The sequence below is a fragment of the Syngnathoides biaculeatus genome, chromosome 7 (genome assembly GCF_019802595.1).
Source record: "Syngnathoides biaculeatus isolate LvHL_M chromosome 7, ASM1980259v1, whole genome shotgun sequence".
In the NCBI taxonomy this organism is placed as follows: domain Eukaryota; kingdom Metazoa; phylum Chordata; class Actinopteri; order Syngnathiformes; family Syngnathidae; genus Syngnathoides; species Syngnathoides biaculeatus.
Genome location: NC_084646.1, coordinates 17568204 through 17591592, shown reverse-complemented (window position 1 = coordinate 17591592; position 23389 = coordinate 17568204). Strand labels below are relative to the sequence as shown.

Below are 23389 nucleotides of genomic sequence, written 5' to 3'. Positions count from 1 at the left end.
ATAAGAGCAGGTCCAGCAGGGCATGATTAGGCGAGTATGGTGTTCAAAAACTAAAGCTCAACCCCACACATAAACAGTGTCCCAATACCTTTGTCCAAAATAATTATTGTAGTTGCATTAGTACATGTAAAGTCGCCTCTTTTGAACTAGCTAATGGAATTTTTTTGTCAACATTTTATACAGCGACTGGTTTTTTTTTTCCCAAGTGGGCTGTGTGTGTGGTTTAAAGGCCAATTACTGAGTCCTCTAAGTATTAAAGGTTGTGTCTTTACAGCTGCATTGTCAATTGCCCATCCCAAACCTAAAAGAACAAGTCCCGAAATGCACTTGTCATCACAAAAAAATAAAATAAAAAAATACATTGACCCTGTTTCAATTAGCTTGATTTTGCATTCAGCTTCCTGGATTTGAAAAGAACTTCAAAAACAATTACTGTACAAAACATCCACTACAGTACTTTCATTTATGGTATGAAACAATTCCATTACACACTGACACTAATCAAAAGGTTTGTGTTTGGGTGGGGAAGACTGTTGACAAATTAAAAAAAAAAAAAAGGGGGGGGGGTGTTACCACCTAAGCTTTGGTGCTTAGAAAGGGGAGAACTGGAACCTATTCAAACTACAGTTTACGACTGTACTTGGTGGAAGGGGGTTGAAGTACAGAGCAGATTATGAATTACTGCACTGAATATCAACATATTACAGAGCCCATTTACAGACAACATCCCTTGTGGCGGATTTTGTAAACTCTTGTACAACGGATTATTGTCCTTCTACATCTCAAATCCTTTAAATATTTAAAACCTTATGAAACTATACAACATTTATACATACAATAGAGATATAAAAAAATGTTTAAACAAGCCCTGGTTTTGGATTCAACAGCATTTCTATTCATCGTCCACATTCAGTTGGAAGTACAAAATGAATGTTTAAATACATGAGTGCACTCCCCACATGCTTTGTAAACTTTAGTGCATTAATGACGTAGGAAGTGGGAAAGTGGCTGACACGTGCTTGTGTGACTAAATATACAAAAACCAACACTTGTAGCATCATTTGTTATAAGTAAGATGAAAACCAAAAGCCCCTCGGAACTCGTGGTTGCAAAGACGAGACTTCAATTTGGCTCTCGAACATAATTTATGTCAAACACGACGTTTTGCTTTTAAAATTTAAAAATCAGGACATCTCGACCTGTTTTGAAAGCATACAGCAAACACAATCTAATTCAAAAGATATGGCTTTAAGAACAACTCCTTATCATAGATTTTGCTTGAAGAGTGAGACACTGGTTTCACACATTTAAAAAAAAAAAAAAAAAGACCATAAATTCAGATTGCAGAGAACAACAACAATATTGGTAGAATTTCCGTTAGCGGGACAAAACAAAGATGCAAAAGTCTGACTAAGAACTCATTCGTTCACGGATGACTTCGCAAACAATCATCCTCAAGAACATTCTATTCATAGATCTTTAAAAATTTGAACATTGGGTGCATTTTTCCAGTTGTTTTTTTGGATTGTGCAGTCCAGTGAGTGCCTGATGTGCCGTTGTGTTGTGCTTTGAGAGGCCAAAACAAAGCAGCAAATGTGACTGGTTTGTGACACAGGAAAAACCACACAAACAGAAAAAAAAAAAAAAAAAAATTATATATATATATATATATATATATATATATATATATATATATATATATATATACACACACACCACACACACACACCACACACACACACACACGCAATACTCACAGTGTGGACACAAGGCCAAAGGTCCCGGGTGTTAGGACAAATGTTACTAATGGAAGCTGTATGTTGGGTGGATTGGGGGGGGGGGGTTTAAAGACATGGGATTTGAGTTGAAGGATGACCGATATAACATTCCAAAACAATTCCCAGTATATTTTGGTCAAAAACAATACCCGACATTATCAAACTACTTGGTACCACAGCGATTTATTTAAAAATAGACATAAAAAACGATAATAAAACAGCTAACATCCAGTCATAAAGGCAAAAAGCACATTTCAGGAATACAAAAAGTTGAGCCTTGGCGATTCAACCATTGAGGGCTTCTCTTGCCTCCGCTTAATACCGCAGCGTGCTTTACAACCGTAATAAATACCACTTGCAGGTCCATAAAGAAAATATGCACAGTACAAAATTCAAGTAAAATCTGCCACTATTTCACCTCCTTTAGTGCAGGGTGAGCTGTGTCTGTGCTTTTTCTGGCGTCTCCTGTGTGCACTCAGGCTGATCTTCTGATGGTCCTACTTGCGTGGAAGTGGACATGTCTTTTTCCGGACTACAGCTTATTTTATCACAAAGGAGGTCCACCTGCTGCTGCGGCTGAGATGAAGTCACCACAAGCTCCTGTTGGGCCTCCTCCCCGTCTGAACACGGCTCCCACTCATCCTGTTCCTCGCTCTCCGTCGACCCCTGAACGGCAATCTGGGGCACGAGGGTGAACCTCCTAACCGTAGGCACCTGCAGCTCCACCTCTTCGCTGTTTTGCGATCGAGCCTCGGCCAGCCAAGTTGTCCTTTGGTCCGACTGTTTCTGGGCTTGTGTTTGTTGAGCGGCCGGGGGGGCTGTGGTGCTCATCTTTTCCTCAGGCTCGTCAAAGCTCACTTCCTGCACTGCTTCCTGTTTTTTAAAGGAGTCCCGACGCTCCGAGAGGTTGAGCTTTCGCATCACGACTAGCTGCTCCGATCGCTCCATCCCGGATTCCCACATCCTCTGGCCGCCCAAGTAGGTGCAGAGTCTGGAGTGGTCGACACCCAGGTGACAGGCCGCGAAGCCCCCCTCTGCTTCACAGTCAACAAGCAGCTCCCCCTCACCGTAAAAGGGCACTTCCAGCGTGTGCCTGTGGGGGTTGTACGACTTCTTATCAGCGTGATACATTCCCGATAATTTCTCAGCTGACTGGACCCTCTTGAGGAGGGGCGATCGAGGCGGTTCTGCACTGCGGGGGCGTACAATGTGTCTAACAATGGTCGGGGGTGACAGGGTTTTGCCACGAAAGGGGTGAAGTGTTTTGGCGAAGCCTGGCAGCGGCGAGGGAGAGCGCTGTGGAGAAAGGGGCTGTGCAGAGGTCGAGGAGCATGCCAGAGGCGAAGGCGGGATGTTGCTAGTTGACTTCCGGCGGCCCACCTTGGTGTAACGCTGAGTGCTGAGCTTAGAACCCAAACCATGGAGAGAGCTGGGTCGGATGTGCGCGGCGGGGGAACTAGGAGAACTGGAGCAAGGAGACGTGCTCTGAGGAGAGTTATCTGGAAAGCGGGCAGACGACAACAGAAATCCATGTTAAATTTAAGAAGAATACATTTAAAACCAACCCAAAATTGAGTTTCAACTCTTTTAAAGCAGCAACTATTACACATTTTAAAATTTCAAATGACCACTTAACACAACGTTAATATCCATTTAATTTTATATACCACTTGTGCTCATTTGCACTACTCCATGCCGATATCCTGAAACAGCCCAATAAACCAACATCCTGAACCAACTGAAAGATCACTTGTAACATCTTTGTTTTGCAATGTATTCAAGATTATACAGTAAATATGTATGCAAGGCACAGCAGATTCACCAAAGGCCTGATGGTCAGGCGCAGGGCTGCGGCAGGGTGTGGAGGGGCCTGGAGAGAGGCTGTGAGTCGGGGAACCTGGAAGACTCTCACTAGAAGAAACGGAGTGGTGGAGACCTGACGAGAAGCTGCGACTGCTGTGCATCACGGTGCTCTGCTTTGATAACTTCTTCAAGATGCTGCGTCTCCTGCAACACAGTGCCACGAGGCCGTCAGGGGAAGCCTTTTGCTTTCATTCTGACACTTTTTTTTAAGCTAAATCACTGATTCTAAAAATATATTTTCCAGTCAAATGAGACAATAATACACTTTTTCGTAACAGCAAAGATATCTACAATTAGCAAACTGTGAAAGAAAAGCCTGCAACTTGCCATTTAAAAAAAAGTCAACTGGGTTAAGCATTGTATGTTGAAATGATCAATTAAAAAAACAAAAGCAAACTGGTGTGACTCTTCCGTTGTAATCTCCTGTTTGAATTACTTTGAGTTTGCGTACATAGGAATCTCTCACATAAAAATGAACTAAATCACTGAGGAAGAGTATTTCAAACTCCCCTCTTACACAAAAACTGTTCTAGCATAGAAGGCATGCATATCTACCATTCTGAATGACCATGCAGCGAAATAGGACAGGTTACAAAGAAAAAGGAAAAAAAAAAAACACTTAGAGTGAACACCACTGAGAAAATTTTAATTTGAACCATAATTTGGAGGAAAAATAACCTCTAAAGTTGAACAAAATATGGGAGTTTGAAATGATTGAATGATTTTCTAATGATCACAGGTGACAACGGTGTATCGCAATTTCAGTCTTCGGTGAGGGTTTTGTTTTTTCTGACATTTATCTAAGAAAGAACCTGCCCAAGAAAAACATCTGCCTAAAAAAAAAAACAAGTGCCATACAAAACAAGACTTTAGTGTCACCTTTACAGCTGTCTATTTTTATGAAAGTTGTGCAGTTATTTTTCACTTATTCTTACTTACTTACTTATTCTTGTAGTATGTTGTGTTGTGTTGTAGTTAATAAAGGCACATTTGGATGGCACGGTTGTACATACCATACAGGTGTGTGTAAGCTTGAAGGAGCTCAAACCTCACCTATCATAGTTATCTCTTCTCCTGCTCCTCTTGCTGCGACGGGCCATTTTTCCTTTGTGTTTGGTCTTTCGAGCTGGGCCAACTTTGATGGATGTGTTTTCAAGTGCTATGGTTTGGAGCGCCACCTTGCTGCCACTCTGTAAATTTTAGTTCATGACAGACAAAAGAGTGCACCTCAATACATAATGGAAAATATAAAGGCAGCATTTTAGTTTTTGCTGCCATTTAACCGTAACTTGAACTGTAAAAAATGTTTGATATTCATAAGTAATAAAGTATATTAATACAGTAGTAATCCATCCACATGCAGAGACAGGTTGAAATGCTAATAAAATAACATGAGCCTGGGACACACTAAACGGTGTGGCCCAACCTGACTAAACTGTCAGATAGGGTGCAGGTTTCAGGAACTATTTTCATAAATGACCAATTAGTCAGTCACTAGATTTGAGACGATAAATTCACATAAGTGTGAATTACGCTGCTGCCCAGGCATGGAGAACAAATGAAAAAAATCTATTGAGTGTATATATTTTGCATTTTACAACAATATTTAATTTACAATTTCACATTTACCTTTGCATGAAATACTAAAGTTTGTAGCTCAAATGTACAACAAGTATGTCCAGAAAGCAGAAACACTCAATTGAAAGGGACCGAGCAGAGCCTTTTGTTTTATACCCATTCCCCCCCCCCCCCCCCCCCCCCCCCCCCCCACAACCCACATCCTCTCTGTAGCATGCTACGTTCTTTTTATTGTTTAAAAAATCCGGAAAAACTCAACTGCAACATGCTGCTAATTTTATGCCTTGAGTTTGTTGTCACATTCAACTGGGCCAATTAGTACTATGTATCATAGATTATTTGTGCACTCATTGTGACAGTCTGACCTCTCTGGACCATCTGGACATCTGCTGTTGACCAATACCAGCCTCTAATACCTGACTCCCATCTGCGCCACTTGCAAAATCGACTGAGGAGTATCTGCAACATTTGCACAATCGACATGGCCCCAGACTATCGCATACACTCCTTGAAGTCTCAACACCCTTTGGAAAATGGCCATTGGACTGGATTATCGCTATAATGGGCATTCTAACTGCTCTAAATGCTGTAAGACTGCATCCTTTGCACAACTGTGAGTTTAAAAAATTTTCTCTGTCAATTGACCGTCCGCCTTCTGTCATACCCAACACCTATGTCGTTCTAGAGCGACTCCAACTACCGGAGACACATTTCTAGTGTGTTGTTTACATACTTTGGCAATAAAGCTAATTCTGATTCTGATAAAGTACAATAAACTACATGAGGGGCCCCAGAGTCTATAGAGGCTTACCATTCAGGGCATCCATATACCAAATCACTTAATGTCTGGGTGTGAGTCATTTATTCTACAATGGTTCTTTCCAATCGTGTTCGACCGTATTGTGCGATGTGCAGCAGATTTAAGTGTGCCTTGGACTGAAAATGTATCTTACAAAACATCTCATCAGCTAATGTGTATTATACCTTCAACAGTAGTTCTATCATCTCGGTGTGAACCAGGCCTTGGACAAACTCTCCGTTCACATGAGTAATGAGGTCTCCGGTACGTAGCCCTGCCTGGTATGCTGGACTGCCCTCATCCACACTCTGTTACAAAAGCATGGCAGATGTATGAAAAAAGGAGGATGATTAGATAAATATGACCCCCCCCCCCACCCCTATCTCTTCTCAGGAGTCAGCGATAAATTGTGAGTCTTGAGAGTACACCCACCGACACCATGTGATGCACCGTGTAGACATCAGTGTCGCCCATGTAGACGCGGATGGCCTGCATTGTGAAGCCATACTTCTTGCCTGAAGTGTGAATGATGATGGGCGGCTTCAGGCTACCGGGACTGAATGACAGATCCCGGCTGGGAGAGGAATCACGAGAGGAGGGGTTGGAGGACAACGACCGCGGGGAGACGGGACTGGGCTGGAGTCCGCTTGGGGAGTCATCTGTAATAAAAATCAGATCACACATTTTTGACAATAATTGTGACTAAATTCGTGTCCGTTTTTTTCACCTTCCAGAAGGAAGGAGATTTTTTTTTTTTTTTTTTTGTACCTGGTGTGATGATGAGAGACAGAGCTGAGACAGAGGCAGACTTGGGAACTTTGCCTCCATAGGGAAGCCTCTGTCTGTCTGGTGTCTCTAGTTGGTTACCAAAACATCGTGGGCCAGCCGGATCTTTGGGAGACGAGTGTTTGGCCCCTGTGCTGTTGCTCCGGATCCTGATCCTCCGAAGTTTGGAAACCACTACCTCAGCTACAAGTATGAGAACAAGTTATGTGGACAGACCTTAAAAAGCGCAGCACTACTATTAATCAAGACGCTAGTTACCCTCGTCATCTGTGGAGACAGCAAAGCGGGGTGTCATCTCTAGACTGTGGGTGCTGCTCATCACCAGAGGACTGTTGCTCCTCTCAGACTGGGAGGAACTGGGTGATGCACGGGGACAAAGGCTACAAAAACACAAAGATCAATTGGGTATGTTAACAGAAGGATAACATAAAACTACTGAAATCAACCCTTGAGGGTTTTTGTTTTTTGTTTTTGATACAATATTATGGGTACGGATGGGCATAATTATTCAACTTTTCCCTGTTTGTTTAAGATTTTTGATGACTGGGTTCTGTGTGGTCAGTCTAACATTCATATTAACAAGGTTATGTTGTTTCTTTCGGTTTGAAGAAAGGCAATACATTTCACAACCTGGCAGAAGACAGCCATTGTAAATATGGGAATACTTTTTTCACTAACAGTGTAAAAAGAGAATCGAGAGAACTTTATTTTTGTCTTCAGCAACAACTTTGGTTTTTCTTCGGCTGCTGCACTGACCAAGGCTGCACTAGTTTACATTTTTTAACATGAAACATTAAGGTGCACTGACTGTTTCTACTGATTGTTGCTTTGTTTCTTAAATGTGATTTTGTATCAATTCCTTTTAAAACAATTGATTTGAAGTTTACTTTTTGAACAAATAATTAAGTCATCTTGTATTAAAAAAACATTTAAAACTGAATAAAATAAAAACACGACATTATATGTCTAAGATGCGTGTGCACCTGGCCATGCGTCCTGGGAGTCTGGGCTCCAGAACGCCCTCTGCTGGGCCTGTAGAGGGACTAAGACCTCCTACGTCTATGCGGTCTTCCTTGTCCTCACTATGACTGCGGTCAGATGAGAAGCTCAAATTGGATGGTGTAGGCAAATATTCTGTGCTGCTATAAACCTGGAAAAAAAATGGCCCCACATATAATATATTTGTTTGTTGGCTTAGCCCATAGAAGTAAAACAAAATAATTTGGGGAATTCATCAGGACTATTTCCATGGCTCCAATACTCTTGCTTCAGCTTCATTACCTTGCTGAAACGGTGTGACCAGGAGGAAAACTGCCTGATTTCCAGGGAAGACTCTTCATCATTGGTTTCCTCATCCTCATCAGAAGCCATATGATGATAACGCTCGGATCGAGCTGAAAACAAATGCAAAATAATATCCTGAGATTCTGGTGTTTGATATGCTACTGAGAGGATTATTTTTAGCTGAAACAAAAAGGTTTCATATTATCTCAAATGGTTTTTTTTACTGTCAAAGTAGCTTGTATCATCTTCTGCATCTAGCTGAGGGATGAACTCAGCTTTTTGTCGTAGTAGTCCATTCCAGTCCAAGCCCACGAAGAAGGTGTGCTGCTTGACCTCTGAGGCCCCACCTACAGTCACAGAATGATAAATATTTCTGTGGTTCAGGAAAAAAAAATTCAAGTTCAGTGTTATGTAATGATGAGCAGTAATTTCAGCAGTACCAGTTCCCAGTCTTTCGAGGGGGCTTTGCCTCAGGAGAAGGGTAATCATGTCCTGAGCATCCATCGGTAAAGCATCGTCTCCTTCGGGCCAAATGATATCATCTGCAATTTACAGTAACAACAACAACAACAACAATTATTCAGTTCACTCATCATTCATATTTCTCAAAAGTAAAATTTGAATTGAACTGCCACAAGAGGCAGCTAATTTAGTAGAAGAGGCGCCAGTCTGTCTTATATTTCTTTGACACACCCAACTTTAATCACAGATAAAACAACCATGCCCACACCACACCTACAGGCATATAGAATCAATCGGTTTCAATGGTGAGCGTTCCCATTGGTCGTGAATGTCAAAATAAAGATACATTATAAGCCAAATATTTTCAGACCAATTTAATGAAACAATTTGCTGCGGTGCACCCTGTGTTTTTGGCACATTAGCGGATGGGAGGAAATGTGATGGTAAATTTAAGCTTCTCACCGCTGACAACTTGCCCAAAAAGCTCCTCTGGAGTGTCGCCAAAAAATGGAACACAGCCAACCAGGAACTCGTAGAGGATAATTCCCATCGCCCACCAGTCTACTGGCTTCCCGTAACCCTGCCTGAGTATCACCTCTGGTGCGATGTACTCTGGAGTACCGCACACCTGCACAAGCAGAGCCCCACCAAAAGATTTAGAATATACAGTCCCGTTAAAAATGATCAACCCCTTCTTGAATTCTTGTTTAATGTTCAAGATTGTTTAAAAAAAAAAAAAAAAGATAAATATAACCAAAGGGAACTTAAAATTGTGTTTTAAATGCTACATTAATAGAAAAAAAGATTCAGTTATGTGTCCTTGTGTGAAAAAGACATTACCACTCTTGTTAAATCATGAATTAACTGTGGCTCATCACAACTTTTGGTTAAGTTTCAGTGATCACACCCACGCCTGATTACCTCAGTCAGTCAATAAAGAAATCACTTAATGAGAATTGACAAAATTAAGACAGACAAAAGACTGATTGACTGAATGATACGATGCAAAAATTCACAAACACTAAAAAAATAATCATCAGTCTGAAAAGGGTTACAAATCCATTTCTAAAGCCATTGGATTCCAGCGAAGCAGAGCGAGCCATTAAACTTAAATAGAGAAATCATGAACCGGTTGAACCTACCCAGGAGTGGCCAGCCTCAAAATATTACTCCTGAACAGCAATGACTCATCTACAAGGTCATGTAGGACTCAGGACAACTTCTAAAGAACTGCGGGAGTCCCTTGCCGCAGTTAGTTAGTGTTCATGACACATCAATAAGGAACAGACTGAGTTCCAAGGCGAAAAACCAATGCTGACCAAAAAAGAACATAAAGGGTCATCTCACGTTTGCCCCCACCCATAAAAAAAAAAAAAAAAATTAAATACTTTTGGAGGAATAGTAAATGGAGTGATGACAGTTGAGCTCTTTGGAATGTGTGTGTCTTGTGACAGATATAAATGTAGCAATCTTACAGACAGTCAAACATTGTGATGGTAGTGTGACGGTCTTGAGCCGTTTTCTCCTCCAGAACATGGATAACTTGCTGTGATTGATGTATTCTGCTCTTTAAATGAAAATCCTGAAGGAGAATGTTCAGCCATTATTGACTTCAAGCTGAAGTGTACTTCGACTCTATGGTAGAATAATGATCCAAAACACAAAAAGAAAGCAAGTCCACTTCTGAATGGCTTAAAAAATAAAAAAATAAAATGGTTGTGGAGTGGCCCGATCAAAGTCCGAAATGTAGTGGAATGATATGAAAAAGCCCATCCCTACTCATAAACACACTATATTTGCTGAATTACAACAATTCTGCAAGGTACAGTGGGCCAAAATATCTTCAAGGACATGGGGAAGACCCATTGTTAATTATAGAAAACCACTGATGGCGGCTGAAGCAGTTATTAGGTTAAGACATTGCTTTTTACACAGCCAGGTAACTACTAGTTTTCTCCCCTTGATAAATGAAATCACCGTTTAAAAACAGCATTTTAAGTTCCCTTGGTTTGTATTTGTCTGACATTTACTTTTGTTTGAGTATCTTAAAGTGGCAAAATTGTGAAAAAAAAAAAAAAACCAAAGGATTTAAGAAGGGGGTTAATACATTTCTATTGTACTGTTTATTCATTGTAAAGTTGTCTCAAATCTGATAAAGTCTCACCTGTTTATCAACAAACTCTCTTGTGTCTTTCTCCATGTGACCTTCATAAAGATTGGTGGTCATGTTCATCAGGCCAATCTTGGACAGGCCAAAGTCTGTCAGCTTAATGTGGCCCATGGATGTGATAAGCAAACTGCGAGGAGGAGAATACAATAATCATCTCACTTACTGTTGCAAAGAATGTCATGTAATATTTATATTGGCTGTTGTGTTAGTGACATATTGGACATCATATTGCGCGTACTCTAAATGGGCTTATATTATTATAACACTACAGTCAGTCTGGTTCAAAAGACTTTCTGGGAAGCATGACACCTGGTCCAGAAGGCATAACCTCATATTGCATTAATAATTTGCAAAAGCTCCAATACTTTGACTTGAATATTTGATATCAAATTATTGTTCAAAAGTGAATTACATTATAAGAAAAACATGTAAACATTGGATATCATGAGAACTTATAACCATTAGCACTAAGTGCTAACACGTAACGTTATTGACCACTGAAGTAGGTCATTTGGTTACCATAGGGATGAGGATGACACTGTTCAACTCATTACAGGCCAGTGTAGCATCAAAATGATGTTATCGCTATTATTTTCCGGTAAAATTACAATTTGGTTTTGCTTGAAATGGCCTATATCTGAAGGCATATGTAACATATGTAATGTTTTGACTCAGTCAAACAGTTATTGATGTCTTGGCTGGGTCACATTCAGCATGTGAGTTTACAGAGAATAACTCAGCACACGGTGTTCCAGTTTTGTTTTTGCTACTCACTTGTCAGGTTTGAGGTCTCGGTGCACAATGCCATAATTGTGAAGGTACTCCAGGGCCAGGACGGTTTCGGCAAAATACATCCGTGTCATTTCTACCGGTAATGGACCCATGTTCTTCAGCAAGTTGGCACAATCACCGCCTTCAGAAAATGGGAGACATAAAGATGAATACTAAACTGTAATTGACTTGATTTAATGACACCAAATGAAATATTTTCTTTCTTAGTGCCCTGTGCTATCATTTTTTTCTCCTTTCCTCTTACCCTCCACGTACTCCATAACCATGCAGAGGTGGCGTTTGGTCTCAAAAGAACAGAACATGGACACCACAAAGGGGTTCTCCGCAAAGGTCAAGATGTCTCTCTCCACAAATGCCTGCTGAATCTGGTTCCGCAAGACGAGGTTCTGACGATTTATCTTTTTCATCGCAAACCTCTGGCGAGTCTCCTTGTGCCGGACCAAATACACAGCCCTGTCAAACACCACATGCTCCACGTTAGGCTTTCCCCAGCAATTACCATTTCACTTGTTTGATTTCACACGGAAGTAAGTCAATTTATGAGGAGATTGAGACGACCTCTTCATTATTTAAGTATTCAAAATTTTGAGACAGTTCTTTTGGAGGTGCGCTATGAGATTTTTCCCAGTATAAAATGGGTGCCTTCACTCAAACACCTTTAGACATTTGAATACATGGGTGCTCTCTAATGCCAGTTAACAAGGACAAAAATCTTTCATGTCCACAGGGCAAATAGAGATGGAACAGATTTTTAGAAGAGTGCAGAATAAGCAGGGGGGAAAAAAATGATTTCCTCTTACCCATAAGCCCCATTACTGATGAGTTTAATGGTCTCAAAATCGCTCTCGAGGGGTTTCCGTCGTGTTGGGGTCACCGCCTGAGGGGTTTTATTCTGCGGTGAAAGCAGAAAAATGAGCTTGTGAAGTGTATTGAAACACTGAGGGAGGAGTTCCGACTCAGTTTTACCAGTGACATACAAACAGTAATGCAAAACTAACCTACGGTATGAAACAAACTTGTCACTAACAGAGACATTGTTGCTACATAATTTAAATTTATGTCATGATTTCAACAGCAACTGTATTTCCTTTCTGCACATTGGCAGAACTTAACACTTAAAAGAAAAACATTTTCTTAATTTTCAATCTTTAATCACAATTACTGACAGGGAGACATTTATAGAAAGACTGACATTACCTCCACATCTGGTTCGATAGACACAGAGGGACTGCAATCGTACTGTTGAAGCTGTACCATGTCTATAAGTAAATGAAAGAAATTGGAAAATTAAGGCAAATAGCACTCGGGCCCTGTGGGGTATGTGACATACTTCTGATGTCTTTCAGCCACATGTACCAATTAGTTTTGAAAATGACCCTCATGATTTTACTATTGCCATAGCAAAATAGACTTTTTTTTTTCCTTCACATGCATTAAAGTTACCGCTGGAGAAGATACCTAGAAACCTAAGAATGAAAGTGCAATTCTAAGAGAAACCAGGGGCTGATTCTTTACCCTCTAAAGGATCTCGTGTCAAACCCAATTGGCTGATGATGTATCGAGGGATGTCTGATTTGATTCCCTGGCCGACTTTGGCGTGACCTTCAGCTGCCTCAAGCAGGTGGTAGAACTCTTCCGGATTGAACTCCTGCAAAAAGAATTAACATATCATTCATTGATGGGAAGAATAAGTATGTGCTTTATGTACATGTGAATGTGCAAAACTAGTGTTTCTGGAAGCAAAATGTCAATCACATCGTGACCAATCATCTTCAGAGATTAAAAAATCAGCACATTTCAACGTTAAAATGATGATCTTTCCATTGGGGTGAAATAATTTTTACACAATCAAGGAGGGAAACAGAATTTGGTACTCTTGTGAGCTCACTTCAGCCTATTTCAGTCAAAGCCACATAATTTTCAATGAGACATTTTTGGCTTCTTCTTACCAGACACTCAAGGAGGCGGGCCGGCCGAGAGATTATGATCAGGATTTTCCTCACCAAGCGGATGATGACAGTCACCTCCTCACTTTCCGAGCGCTCATAGGCCTGGAAAAAGAGCAAAGTCGAAGGAACAGAAAAAAATTTAAGTTTATTTATACAGTGTACCTTATGACCAAACAAAACAAAAAACATTGCATACAAATACTATAATGTAAAGGAACAAACTGGAGAAATAAGCCCTGATTACTTTATAATATAATCACATTTTATTTAACTCATTATTCTAAAAAAAGATATGGATTACAGTACAGGTGTTGCAGTCAAACGGATATTGCATTAAAAGAAATGTGAAGGCAGATGCTGTTTCAAATGTGACGTGATTTTAAACAGAAAGCAAATGTTTGGATGGGCGTCGTCTGAGATAGTCAGCAATGGAATTTCTTCCAGATCTCTGCAGCCACAATCCAAACTACTTGTATAAAATATTTCTTTAATCTCAGTTAAACTAACATCCCCATCTTAAAAAGCCTATGGCTTATCCAAAACCCAAAGCTAAAAAGCTTGTGGTTATGGTAAAAATGTATGAAAAATAATAAAGTAATAGGTCTTCTGCGTTCGATATCTGTATATGCATACAGCAATTCAGAAAATAAAGCAGTGTAATTGTATTTCAGTGTCCCTCAGACCAAAAAAAAAAAAAAATCTAAATCCAAGGACGCATCATTATTACAAATTTGAGGTTTTAAGGCATGTTACCCTTCTTGAAAGATTTCTTTGAATCTACGTTGAAGATGAGCATTTTTCAATGCATGCTGAGGTTAGATCATAAATCAACCACTACACCATCAGTGAAGCCAATAAATTTTATTTGCAAACTAAATTGGGCAAATTGTAAAAAAAAATTTTAAACTGGGGAACTTCTTAGTTATGGAAATTTTACGACAACAATATCAAAATTCAAAAAATGCAATAAATGAATAGATCAATATAAGTTAAATCATTTTTAAGGTCCTGCGACCCTTATGAGGATAAATTGTATGGAAAATGGATGAATGGCAAATTTTAAGGGTTTCAATCAATTGAGAATCTTTTTATCAATTCCTCTTTTGAAACTGAAATCTGTTCTTGACAAAATAATGACAAAGGCTTTTGATTTGATACTACTTGTAACATGAATCAGTGGAATCCCGAATTATGGTTTTTACTTTTTTGGACTTTCCATATTTGAAAATATTTCCTTTGTTCAAATCTTAAAAGCTGGCCAGAATAATAACTCCAATTCTTTCAAGAGTTATAGTGTAGTAAAGGCAGTTCCAAGCCATCATTGACAATATTAACAAGCCGATGTGGTGTCACTGAGCAATGGGCCAGACCGCATCCTGCTCAGTCAGGCACCATCGATGCCCTTTCCTAATATCTTTACGGCTAAGTGGCTAAGAGCTCATTAAATTGTGGATTTATTCTACTTGATTGTCCAGATTTGCTTAAACGTTAAAATTTCTACATTTTGCATTACCCGATCTGCTCAGACTACCCACTGCATCCTCACCTCATGAAGCAGCTTTTCCAACTTTTCCTGCAGTTCAGCAAAGTAGCGAGATGTAACTAGACCTTTCTGGGACTTCTCCAAACAGTCACGAACCAACTCAACCAACTGGTGCTGGATGAAACCCAACACCCCGTCGGCCAGTGGGAGGGAGCTGTCTGGAGAACAGTGGGTAACAATTTCCAACAATCGCTCCTCCATCTGGGCTGTGGCCTGCAGGCGAGAGAATACACGTAAATTCCATTAACAGTAGCAGTAATTAAGGTGTGTCACTTATTGCAACACTGAAATGTTTTGGTAAGCTTCATATGGTTGAGATCACCTAATGTCTGACACATTTTGGACCGGCAATACAGTGAACTGCCGCATTTCTCGGGTTGGCATTCGCAAATTTGCATATTAGCATATTTCTTAACATTTCCCCTGTTATTTGCTGGAAATGTCTTCCAGCTGGTGTTTTGTGGTCAGGCCAAAGTAAAAAATTACTTTCCAGCATTTGGTGGAATTTTGGTGCTGTTATTATGTTGGAATATTTTTTTATTAATTATTAGTATTACAGTGCATTATTATTCTTTTGTCATCTGCATTGCCCTGTTTTGTTGACAGTTATTGAATGCACCTCAGGCACCATCAAGAGAAAGTGAAAGTACAGGTTTGTTTCTGCTTCTCTCCTGATGCAGTGACTCACAAATCCCAAAAACATGCAATCATTGGAGACTCTAAATTGCCCGTAGGTGTGATTATCAGAGTGACTGTTTCTATGTGCCCTACGATTGGCTGGCAACCGGTTCATGGTGTACCCTGCCTCATGCCCGAAGATAGCTGGTTTGTTTGTGTTGAATAATTATTGAATATTCTTTTATTATGTTAATATGGGTTCATGATTGTGCCCAGACTTGCATGGCAAGGGTGCTCTATGACACTCGCCATTTAAGGCGCTTTAATGCAATCTTTTGGCATCTATACACAAATACAAATAGGGAAGGATGAAAATTATTATTTCGCTACTAGCAGCAGGGGTTGATCCGGGTGCCCTGTAGCAGGAGTTCCCCGTTAATCATTATCACTGAGACATCTCAGTTGGTTGACTGTTAACATTTTGGGTGGAAATTGCTGCTCAAATATAAACATATTTTTAAAGCTCACCTTTGGAAATCGTTCCCTGTAAACATGGTTCATCATGACTATCTCGTTGTCGAAGGAGACGTTTGATCGTCCGGGGCTGCAACATCAACAACAACCAAAAAGTAGATTGTTAGATTTAAAAAGCTCACTTGATGTGTTGACATTTAGCAACAATAACAAAGTTGCTTTGAACTGTAACACTTGTGATGTCAACAAGAACAAAGTCGACGGACGAAGTCGACCAACGAAGTTTATGTCGTTACATACAGTCAATTTATTCAATTCAAGATGTGAAGGACAGAATATCGGGACTCACCAAAATGTCAGCATAAAAGTTAATTGTTTTATCACACTATGTCATGTGTTCGAGTGGTTTTCACAGTTCTTTCCTTTCAGCCCACATAAATTCAAAACCAAGCAAAGTGGTACTAGTAGTAATGCTTGCTAAATTATGTTATCACAAGCAAAAATATACAATATTCACCATTTGAGTCTGTTGGCTAATTGTATAGAGTTAAAACAAAAAAAAAAACAAAAAAGACAAGGGGATGCTTTGTTCCCAAAAGGTTAAAAAAAGAATCTTAACTGAATTCTGGAGCTAGATTTGACTTCAATTTTTTTTGTCATGGATAATTCAAGCAGCACGGTGGACACATCTGCCTCACAGTTATGAGGCCCCAGGTTCAAACCTCCCTCGCCTATGTGGAGTTTGGATATTCTTTCAGGTCCCTGCATGGGTTTTCTCTGGGTTCCTCCCACATTCCAAAAACATCCACGTTGAGTTAACTCAAGACTCTAAATTACCCTTAGGTGTAAATGCAAGTGTGGCTGTTTGTTTATATGCGCCTGCAATTGGGTGGCGACCAGTCCATGGTGTACCCCAGCTCTGGCCCACCCAAAGTCAACAAAGATAGACTCCAGGATGTCCGCAAACCAAGTGAGGATAAGTGGTGTGGAAAATCTGTGGATGGATGAATAATTTAACAGTACACTTTAATAACCATGACAAGACAGCAAATTTCAATTTCGAATCACACTCAATAGAGGGGAGAATTTCCTATTTTTGCACCTGTGTCATACTTAAATGTTTCCCATCATCAAACAAATTTAAATATTACCCAAACACAAAAATCTGATTTTTAATGTTGTTTTTTTTTTTTTATTCATGGAGAAAGAAGTTCCAAACCAACCGACTGCACAACTTAAAAGAAATTCAGAACTAACTAAATAAAGAAATAGAATGAATCTATTTTGAAATCGATAATTTTACAGATGGACATTGCGTGATATTATTGTGTTTTACAGCTTATGTTGTTGTTTTTTTTCAGTTCCTTGTTGATAAGGATTGTTGATTGTTTACTTGGTTATGTGTCTATTTTCTTTTTTGGTGAAAAGCCTAAATGGAAACCATTTATTTTTTTCTTTGAAATCAAGATTGTGATTTGGCTCAAGGCATTAATAAGCTTTCTGGTTCAGATCTAAGCAATATAGAAATATTGTTTTAGATCTGCTAATTTGGCGGGACGAAGGAGCAGCTGGTAAAGCGTTGGACTCACAGTTCTGAGGTCCTGGGTTCAATCCCGGGCCCGCCTGTGTGGAGTTTGCATGTTCTCCCGTGCCTGTGTGGGTTTTCTCCGGGCACTCCGGTTTCCTCCCACATTCCAAAAACATGCAACATTAATTAGACACTCTAAATTGCCCTTAGGTGTGATTGTGAGTGTGGCTGTTTCTCTCTATGTGCCCTGCGATTGGCTGGCAACCAGTTCAGGGTGGACCCTGCCTCCTGCCCGTTGACAGCTGGGACAGGCTCCCCGTGACCCTTGTGAGGAAAAGCGGCAAAGAAAATGGATGGATCTGCTAATTTTGTGTATGACCATAACACTGACTGAAATAAAATTCAATTTGGTTCAAAACAATACTTCTGGACTTCAGGATTTTGCACTTATTTTTTTCTCCTTTCTTTTACCAATAATTTGGAAAGTGAATTTGGGAATGAGAAGGCTAGATAAATACAAAAGACATGACATTTTAGTATTTTAAGGTTAAAGTTTAGCTATCTTCAATAGTACAGTTTTTTTTAAACTAGCATTCAAGTTAATGTGTGTTTTGACACCTTAGCTGCAAATTAAAAGTAGTTTGATGACACAATGGGACATTGTCCTGACTTCCTACTGACTACATTACTGCAGGGATTATGTAATACTAAATTTCCGTGTCAACCTCCATTAGTCTGGCCTGTAGTCTATTCACTTCGATCAAACTAAACATTATAATCTAATGCCATATTGTGACACGTAATTTTAGGTCGGAGTGTAGTGAATTATTAACCGCCAAAAGCGGTTTTCAGCTGCACATGATGCTGCGTAAGCTGTTATCAGAATTTCACAGTTAGATTTGGATGAGTCTGTTGTACACGTGTTTACTGTACATATAAAGCCGAGGTTTTCCTCGAGCCAAACAGTGAATCACTGTCAGCTCTAACTCTATTCATCTAGAGCCATATCACAGTGGATTTAGGAAGCAGCTACAGCATTTTTATATAAATAAATAAATTTTAAAAACCTGACTGGCTGAAGCTCAAAGTAGAACAGATGTGAAGAAAACCTATCACATGCAAACATGCTCCCCAAGCCTTTTTGTTGTCATAAAAGCCACCTTAGACAGTATAGCGGGTGCCCACCACACACTGCCGCAGCTCAATGTGCCGCTGGAGCCCTCCCCCAATACTGAACCACCCCCGCCCTCGACTACAGTTCAACAGCGAGATCCCTGCGGCACTCTTTAAGCCAGCTCGCCTACGCATGGCACACCATGGTGCCAGAACACAGAGCAGTCAGGCATCATATAAACACAAGTGGAGCCAACACACAAAAGTTGTCCCAAAAAAATAAATTTTAAAAAAATAAAATAAAATCATACAGCGAAGTTGATGGATCTCCACCTGCCCGTCAGCCTGCCAGTGTGTACAATCAATGAGAAGCAGACACCGGACACTGTTGAATTAGTCTTAGTCAAGAAACATTTTTTCATCCAAAAAAACATTCGCTCTTTCCTGGCATAAACTGTTTGTGTCACCAGGGCCCTCACACACACAAAATTATTTGCCCTAATTTTTAATACAACAATGAAATTTGTTGCAATGATTCCGGGTAAAAAAAAAAAAAAAAAAGTTTCGTTTGTGGACAATTTAATGGGAGTTGAGTTCCTGAAGTCAAATATACTAAGGACCAATTTTGGACTATCATTATACTACAAGAAAAGTCTTTTCAATCAAGTCTACTCTGTGAGCAGTATATCTATATTTTGTGATGTGATCTTGCAAAAAGCTCGAGTTAAAGCACAAAGATTTATAATCTCAAAATCGATCGATATATAGATATAGATAGAGAAGCCATAATAATTCTGTGACGTGCAGGTCAAGTATGATATTAGCCAAAGAGAGAAAGTGACTGTATACTTCCAAACAAATGGTTTTAATAAAGTTTTTTTTTTTTTTCATTTTCATTAGAAGGGCAAAAGTGTCCTGCTACCACATCAAACTTTTTCTTCTTGAGAAGCAAACATTCTGGCTCATCTGGTTATACCAAGCCCTTGCATTCAGACTCTTGTCAGTAATTTAGATGAGCTACCTAAGGCTCCGTGAGCGTGGTCGCATGATGGTTGTGGGCCGGCCATCCTCGTCAGTGATACTGTCTGTGCTGCGGAAGTGTTTGAAAAGGAAGTGCAGCTCATCTTGGGTTGGCTGGTAGGGAAGCTGATGAAGGCGCTCCTGGGAGGATGATGAGGACTGCAGACAATATAGGGCACTATCAGTAAAGAAATCAATTTCATAGTAATGAGGACAATGAAACTGGACTCAAGGCATTATTGCCCATAATCCACCAACCATTTACAGTACTTACTTTTTATATATGATAACCATTGTCGTTAATTCAGTTTATTTTTCACAGGTTAAATGAAATAATAATGTGCATGTTTTGGAAAAGACTCTTAATAGTATTAAAAACATTATAGGCATCTCTCTGAGCTAACAGCAAATGTGGCACGGCTGCTGAAAACCACAAGCATGTGTTCAGACAAGTTCGGCCCACATCAAGTTAAAACAATAATGCGGGGAAATCCAAGCAAGTACACAAGCAACAGATACAGAAGAGTGTAGAATCATCATGGAAAATGACAAATACACAACCCACGCACATCCTAAAAGTGCCATTACAGGCTATGATGAGCAACGGCATAAAGTGACACTTTAATGAGACATTGTGTAAATTATACACTGCACAGCAATTGGTGTTGACTCCAGGCAGTGTTTAATTCTACATGGTACGTGTCCTTGACAGACAGGGGAGTGGCATCTGGGAAGTCTCTTTTTAAAACCGAGGGTTGAGAGGCACACTGATAAACTCCATGAGGAGCTTTACCACCACAGGAACCTTTGCAGTAACTTCCCTAGATACCCTGGTTGGTCGAGTTCCCCGTGTTCCCAAAGAAAAAAACTGCCAGGGTACAGAAGGTTCCCACTGGATTATTTCATTCCTCCTGGCAGACAGGGTCTCCCAAGAGCTACCAGGGACTCTGAGGCAGCGGGCTGAGCTGAAGAACACCGATTGGTCGATAGAGCTGTGTAGGAGTTTTTTTTTTTGTTCACAGATCCACCGGGCTGGCATTACACAAGGCTCAAAACGAGTATGAAAAGACATTGAAAAGCAAAACTTCGAATGGCTGATAAAGCATGGCAGTGGCGGACCTTTCCACGAGCTCGCGATGAGATCTGCACCACTCCAGTGGCAAGTAAGGTCTAGCGCTGGCCGACACGTTTGTGCTAAGGAGCGCAAGTCCGTGCCCAAATGGCCATGTGCGTTTTCCTTGGCTGTGGCTGAGGGCCATGAGGCTTCGAAATACCGATCTTTAAATTTTCCCAGAGAGCTTGTATTTTCTTTAATTTCTTATTTTTACCTTGTCCAGGTAAGGTATTTGCTAAGGCAATGCTAACCTGGCTGCAAACAGCAGAGTAAAACAAAGCAAAATAGAAGCAAGATCCTTTAATAAGAAACAGCAAGGGGACATTTACACAAAATTGAATCTCTTCAGAAACATTCACGCATGCAGACTGTACGGGGCCACACAGATTGTGCCCATTACCGCTAACGCTGCATTCACCAGACTGGCTCAATGACTCATTCAAGCAGATGATACTAGAAGACGATTAGCTGTTTGTCAACTCAGGCCTGGCATTTGGTGTCCCAAGCGGCATAACCTAATGCGCTATTGGGTTTGAACGAGGCGTTGGAAATTATCAAGAAAAAAGGACGGTGCCACTTTTGTGGGAGAGTTACTTACTGAAACAGTGGAGCTCGGAGGGTTGGTTCCATAGCCCGATGAGGGGAGGGATGCCAGGGACCATCTCCGGCCCTCAGCTCTGTAGGATCACATTAAGCACTGGTTAGCATTTTATATATAAAACACTTTACATAACATACCATGTTCTGTTGCTACAGGAACATGTTTTTGTCTTGTTTTTTTTCCATAATATGTTTACAGAGTGACTTAGTGTTTACATGTGTTATGCCGTGAGGTGTTTTTTTTTTTTTTCTGCCATCACCTACCTGAAATAAGGTAGGCAAAACCCGTGACCATGATGCAGTGCACAACTTCAGTACAAGAAAATATGCAGAGTCCTCAATGTTTTTAATATGGCTTTTGGATTCAAATTTGTAATTTCTCGTGTATAATATGGACACCCCCACAAAAAAAAGTGTTATACATAGGTACTGTATGAGGAAAATGAACATATCTAATTTAATAGACAAACCTACCTACCGAGTGGTTGTGAAAAGTGTACTTCATAATATACATAATGTAATGCATGCATAATGTACAAAATGTATGAATATTATGGAATGTCCAAATGTATACATTTATAAATATCGTACATTTTTTACTGATCACCAAGGGCTGGGTGCGTTCAGGGCAACAGATGGACAGACAGGCTGAGCAAGCATATCAACTGTTGCCTTTGGTACATTTTGCTCAGTTGTTTCTGCCATCGGCTTCGCCCCGGAGTCATTGTGTTTAATTCTTTCTCAATCAAGCCAAAGTTTAACAGGTAACTGAAGACGCTACAGTGCTATTTAAGTGTTATATTCACCAAATCATTCATTAATGATTTGAATCGATCAGTCTCAGTATGAGAACCCAAGTAGAAATGCATAATGAGGTAGCCACAGGAACGTCAGTGCATGCACACAGAGCAGAATATTTCTTCGAAAAACCTAATAAAATACAGACAATACCAGGATACCACCAAATCACTTTTGTGCATTCTGCATCGATAGCAGGGAATTCCTGAATTTGGAGGTTGCGCCTTACCGTCAAAAGCATATTATACATGAGAAATAACTGTAGATTGTATGAGTGTGATGGCCAGGGAATATAATTCTTTAATTTTGCCTAAAGAATGAATACAATATCTGTATATACATTTAGTAGTACTTTGTATGTTGCAATTTTCTATCCCACAATAAAAATAAGATACCTGTCCGCACGAGCCAAGTGACTGAGATGGAAGCAGAGGAGAGAAGAGAAAGAAAAAAAAAAAGTTACAGTGAGAGTGCGGATCAGTGCAAGTGATCCACTGACCTCTGAGATTCATTTGAGGAATTCATCTTGACAATGTTGCCATCCTTGCCACTTTGCATTTGTCCACATACTAAAATTCTTCTCAGGAAGCATTTTATGTAACAGAAATGGGGGGTAACTCTTGCTACACTTGGCATGTATTCAACACACAATTCAACTTAAAACAACAAAACATTCCAGGTAAACACACAGTTAGACAAAATCAACCAGCAAGCTCGAAGAGAAATATACAATCCAAGGCTGGTTCATAATGAGTGGCATTCTTTGACAAATTATTAGTATTAGTGAGGCCAAGATGAATTTTTTTTCATTCATCAAACGCTAACTTCGAGACGTGAGTAGAACAACCATTGTGAGCCATTTAAATAGCTATAAAGGCTGACTGTAGTATCGAAGTTCATACAGAGTAGATCACAAAATGCTTATGATTATCCATGTATTTCAGTCATGGTATTGTGGCTTCAGCTTCACAAGGTTTGGCAAATCCTGGGAGTTTTAATCCAACCCAAAGGAAACAATTGGCTTCAAAAGAATCAATATCACTTTCTATTCAATAAAAGTTCCTACAGCGCATACACATATACAATACCTGCAACTCCAATATGAATATTGATACCCAGC

General features: G+C 40.0%; 1 protein-coding gene across 5 annotated transcripts in view; it reads right to left on the bottom strand.

Moving 5' to 3' along the window:
* Positions 1–1773: 1773 nt before the first annotated feature.
* Positions 1774–23389, bottom strand: part of mast3b (microtubule associated serine/threonine kinase 3b) — a 36781-nt gene continuing 15165 nt past the window's right edge. For 2 of the 5 annotated variants that reach the window (XM_061825078.1, XM_061825080.1), the window contains 23 exons: positions 21470–21548; positions 19759–19916; positions 16151–16226; positions 15008–15217; positions 13462–13563; positions 13028–13160; positions 12710–12771; positions 12313–12404; positions 11757–11965; positions 11495–11633; positions 10715–10847; positions 9013–9178; positions 8529–8630; positions 8313–8435; positions 8086–8198; positions 7788–7954; positions 7063–7184; positions 6787–6987; positions 6451–6677; positions 6204–6326; positions 4695–4831; positions 3601–3785; positions 1776–3277 (listed from right to left, as the gene is read on the bottom strand). In XM_061825078.1, coding sequence (XP_061681062.1) covers positions 2202–3277; positions 3601–3785; positions 4695–4831; positions 6204–6326; positions 6451–6677; positions 6787–6987; positions 7063–7184; positions 7788–7954; positions 8086–8198; positions 8313–8435; positions 8529–8630; positions 9013–9178; positions 10715–10847; positions 11495–11633; positions 11757–11965; positions 12313–12404; positions 12710–12771; positions 13028–13160; positions 13462–13563; positions 15008–15217; positions 16151–16226; positions 19759–19916; positions 21470–21548 — 4135 coding nt within the window. In that variant the 3' untranslated portion in view covers positions 1776–2201. Of the gene's footprint in view, positions 3278–3600; positions 3786–4694; positions 4832–6203; positions 6327–6450; positions 6678–6786; positions 6988–7062; positions 7185–7787; positions 7955–8085; positions 8199–8312; positions 8436–8528; positions 8631–9012; positions 9179–10714; positions 10848–11494; positions 11634–11756; positions 11966–12312; positions 12405–12709; positions 12772–13027; positions 13161–13461; positions 13564–15007; positions 15218–16150; positions 16227–19758; positions 19917–21469; positions 21549–22664; positions 22686–23389 lie in introns of all 5 variants that reach the window. The other 3 variants (XM_061825081.1, XM_061825077.1, XM_061825079.1) reach the window with 3 other exon arrangements.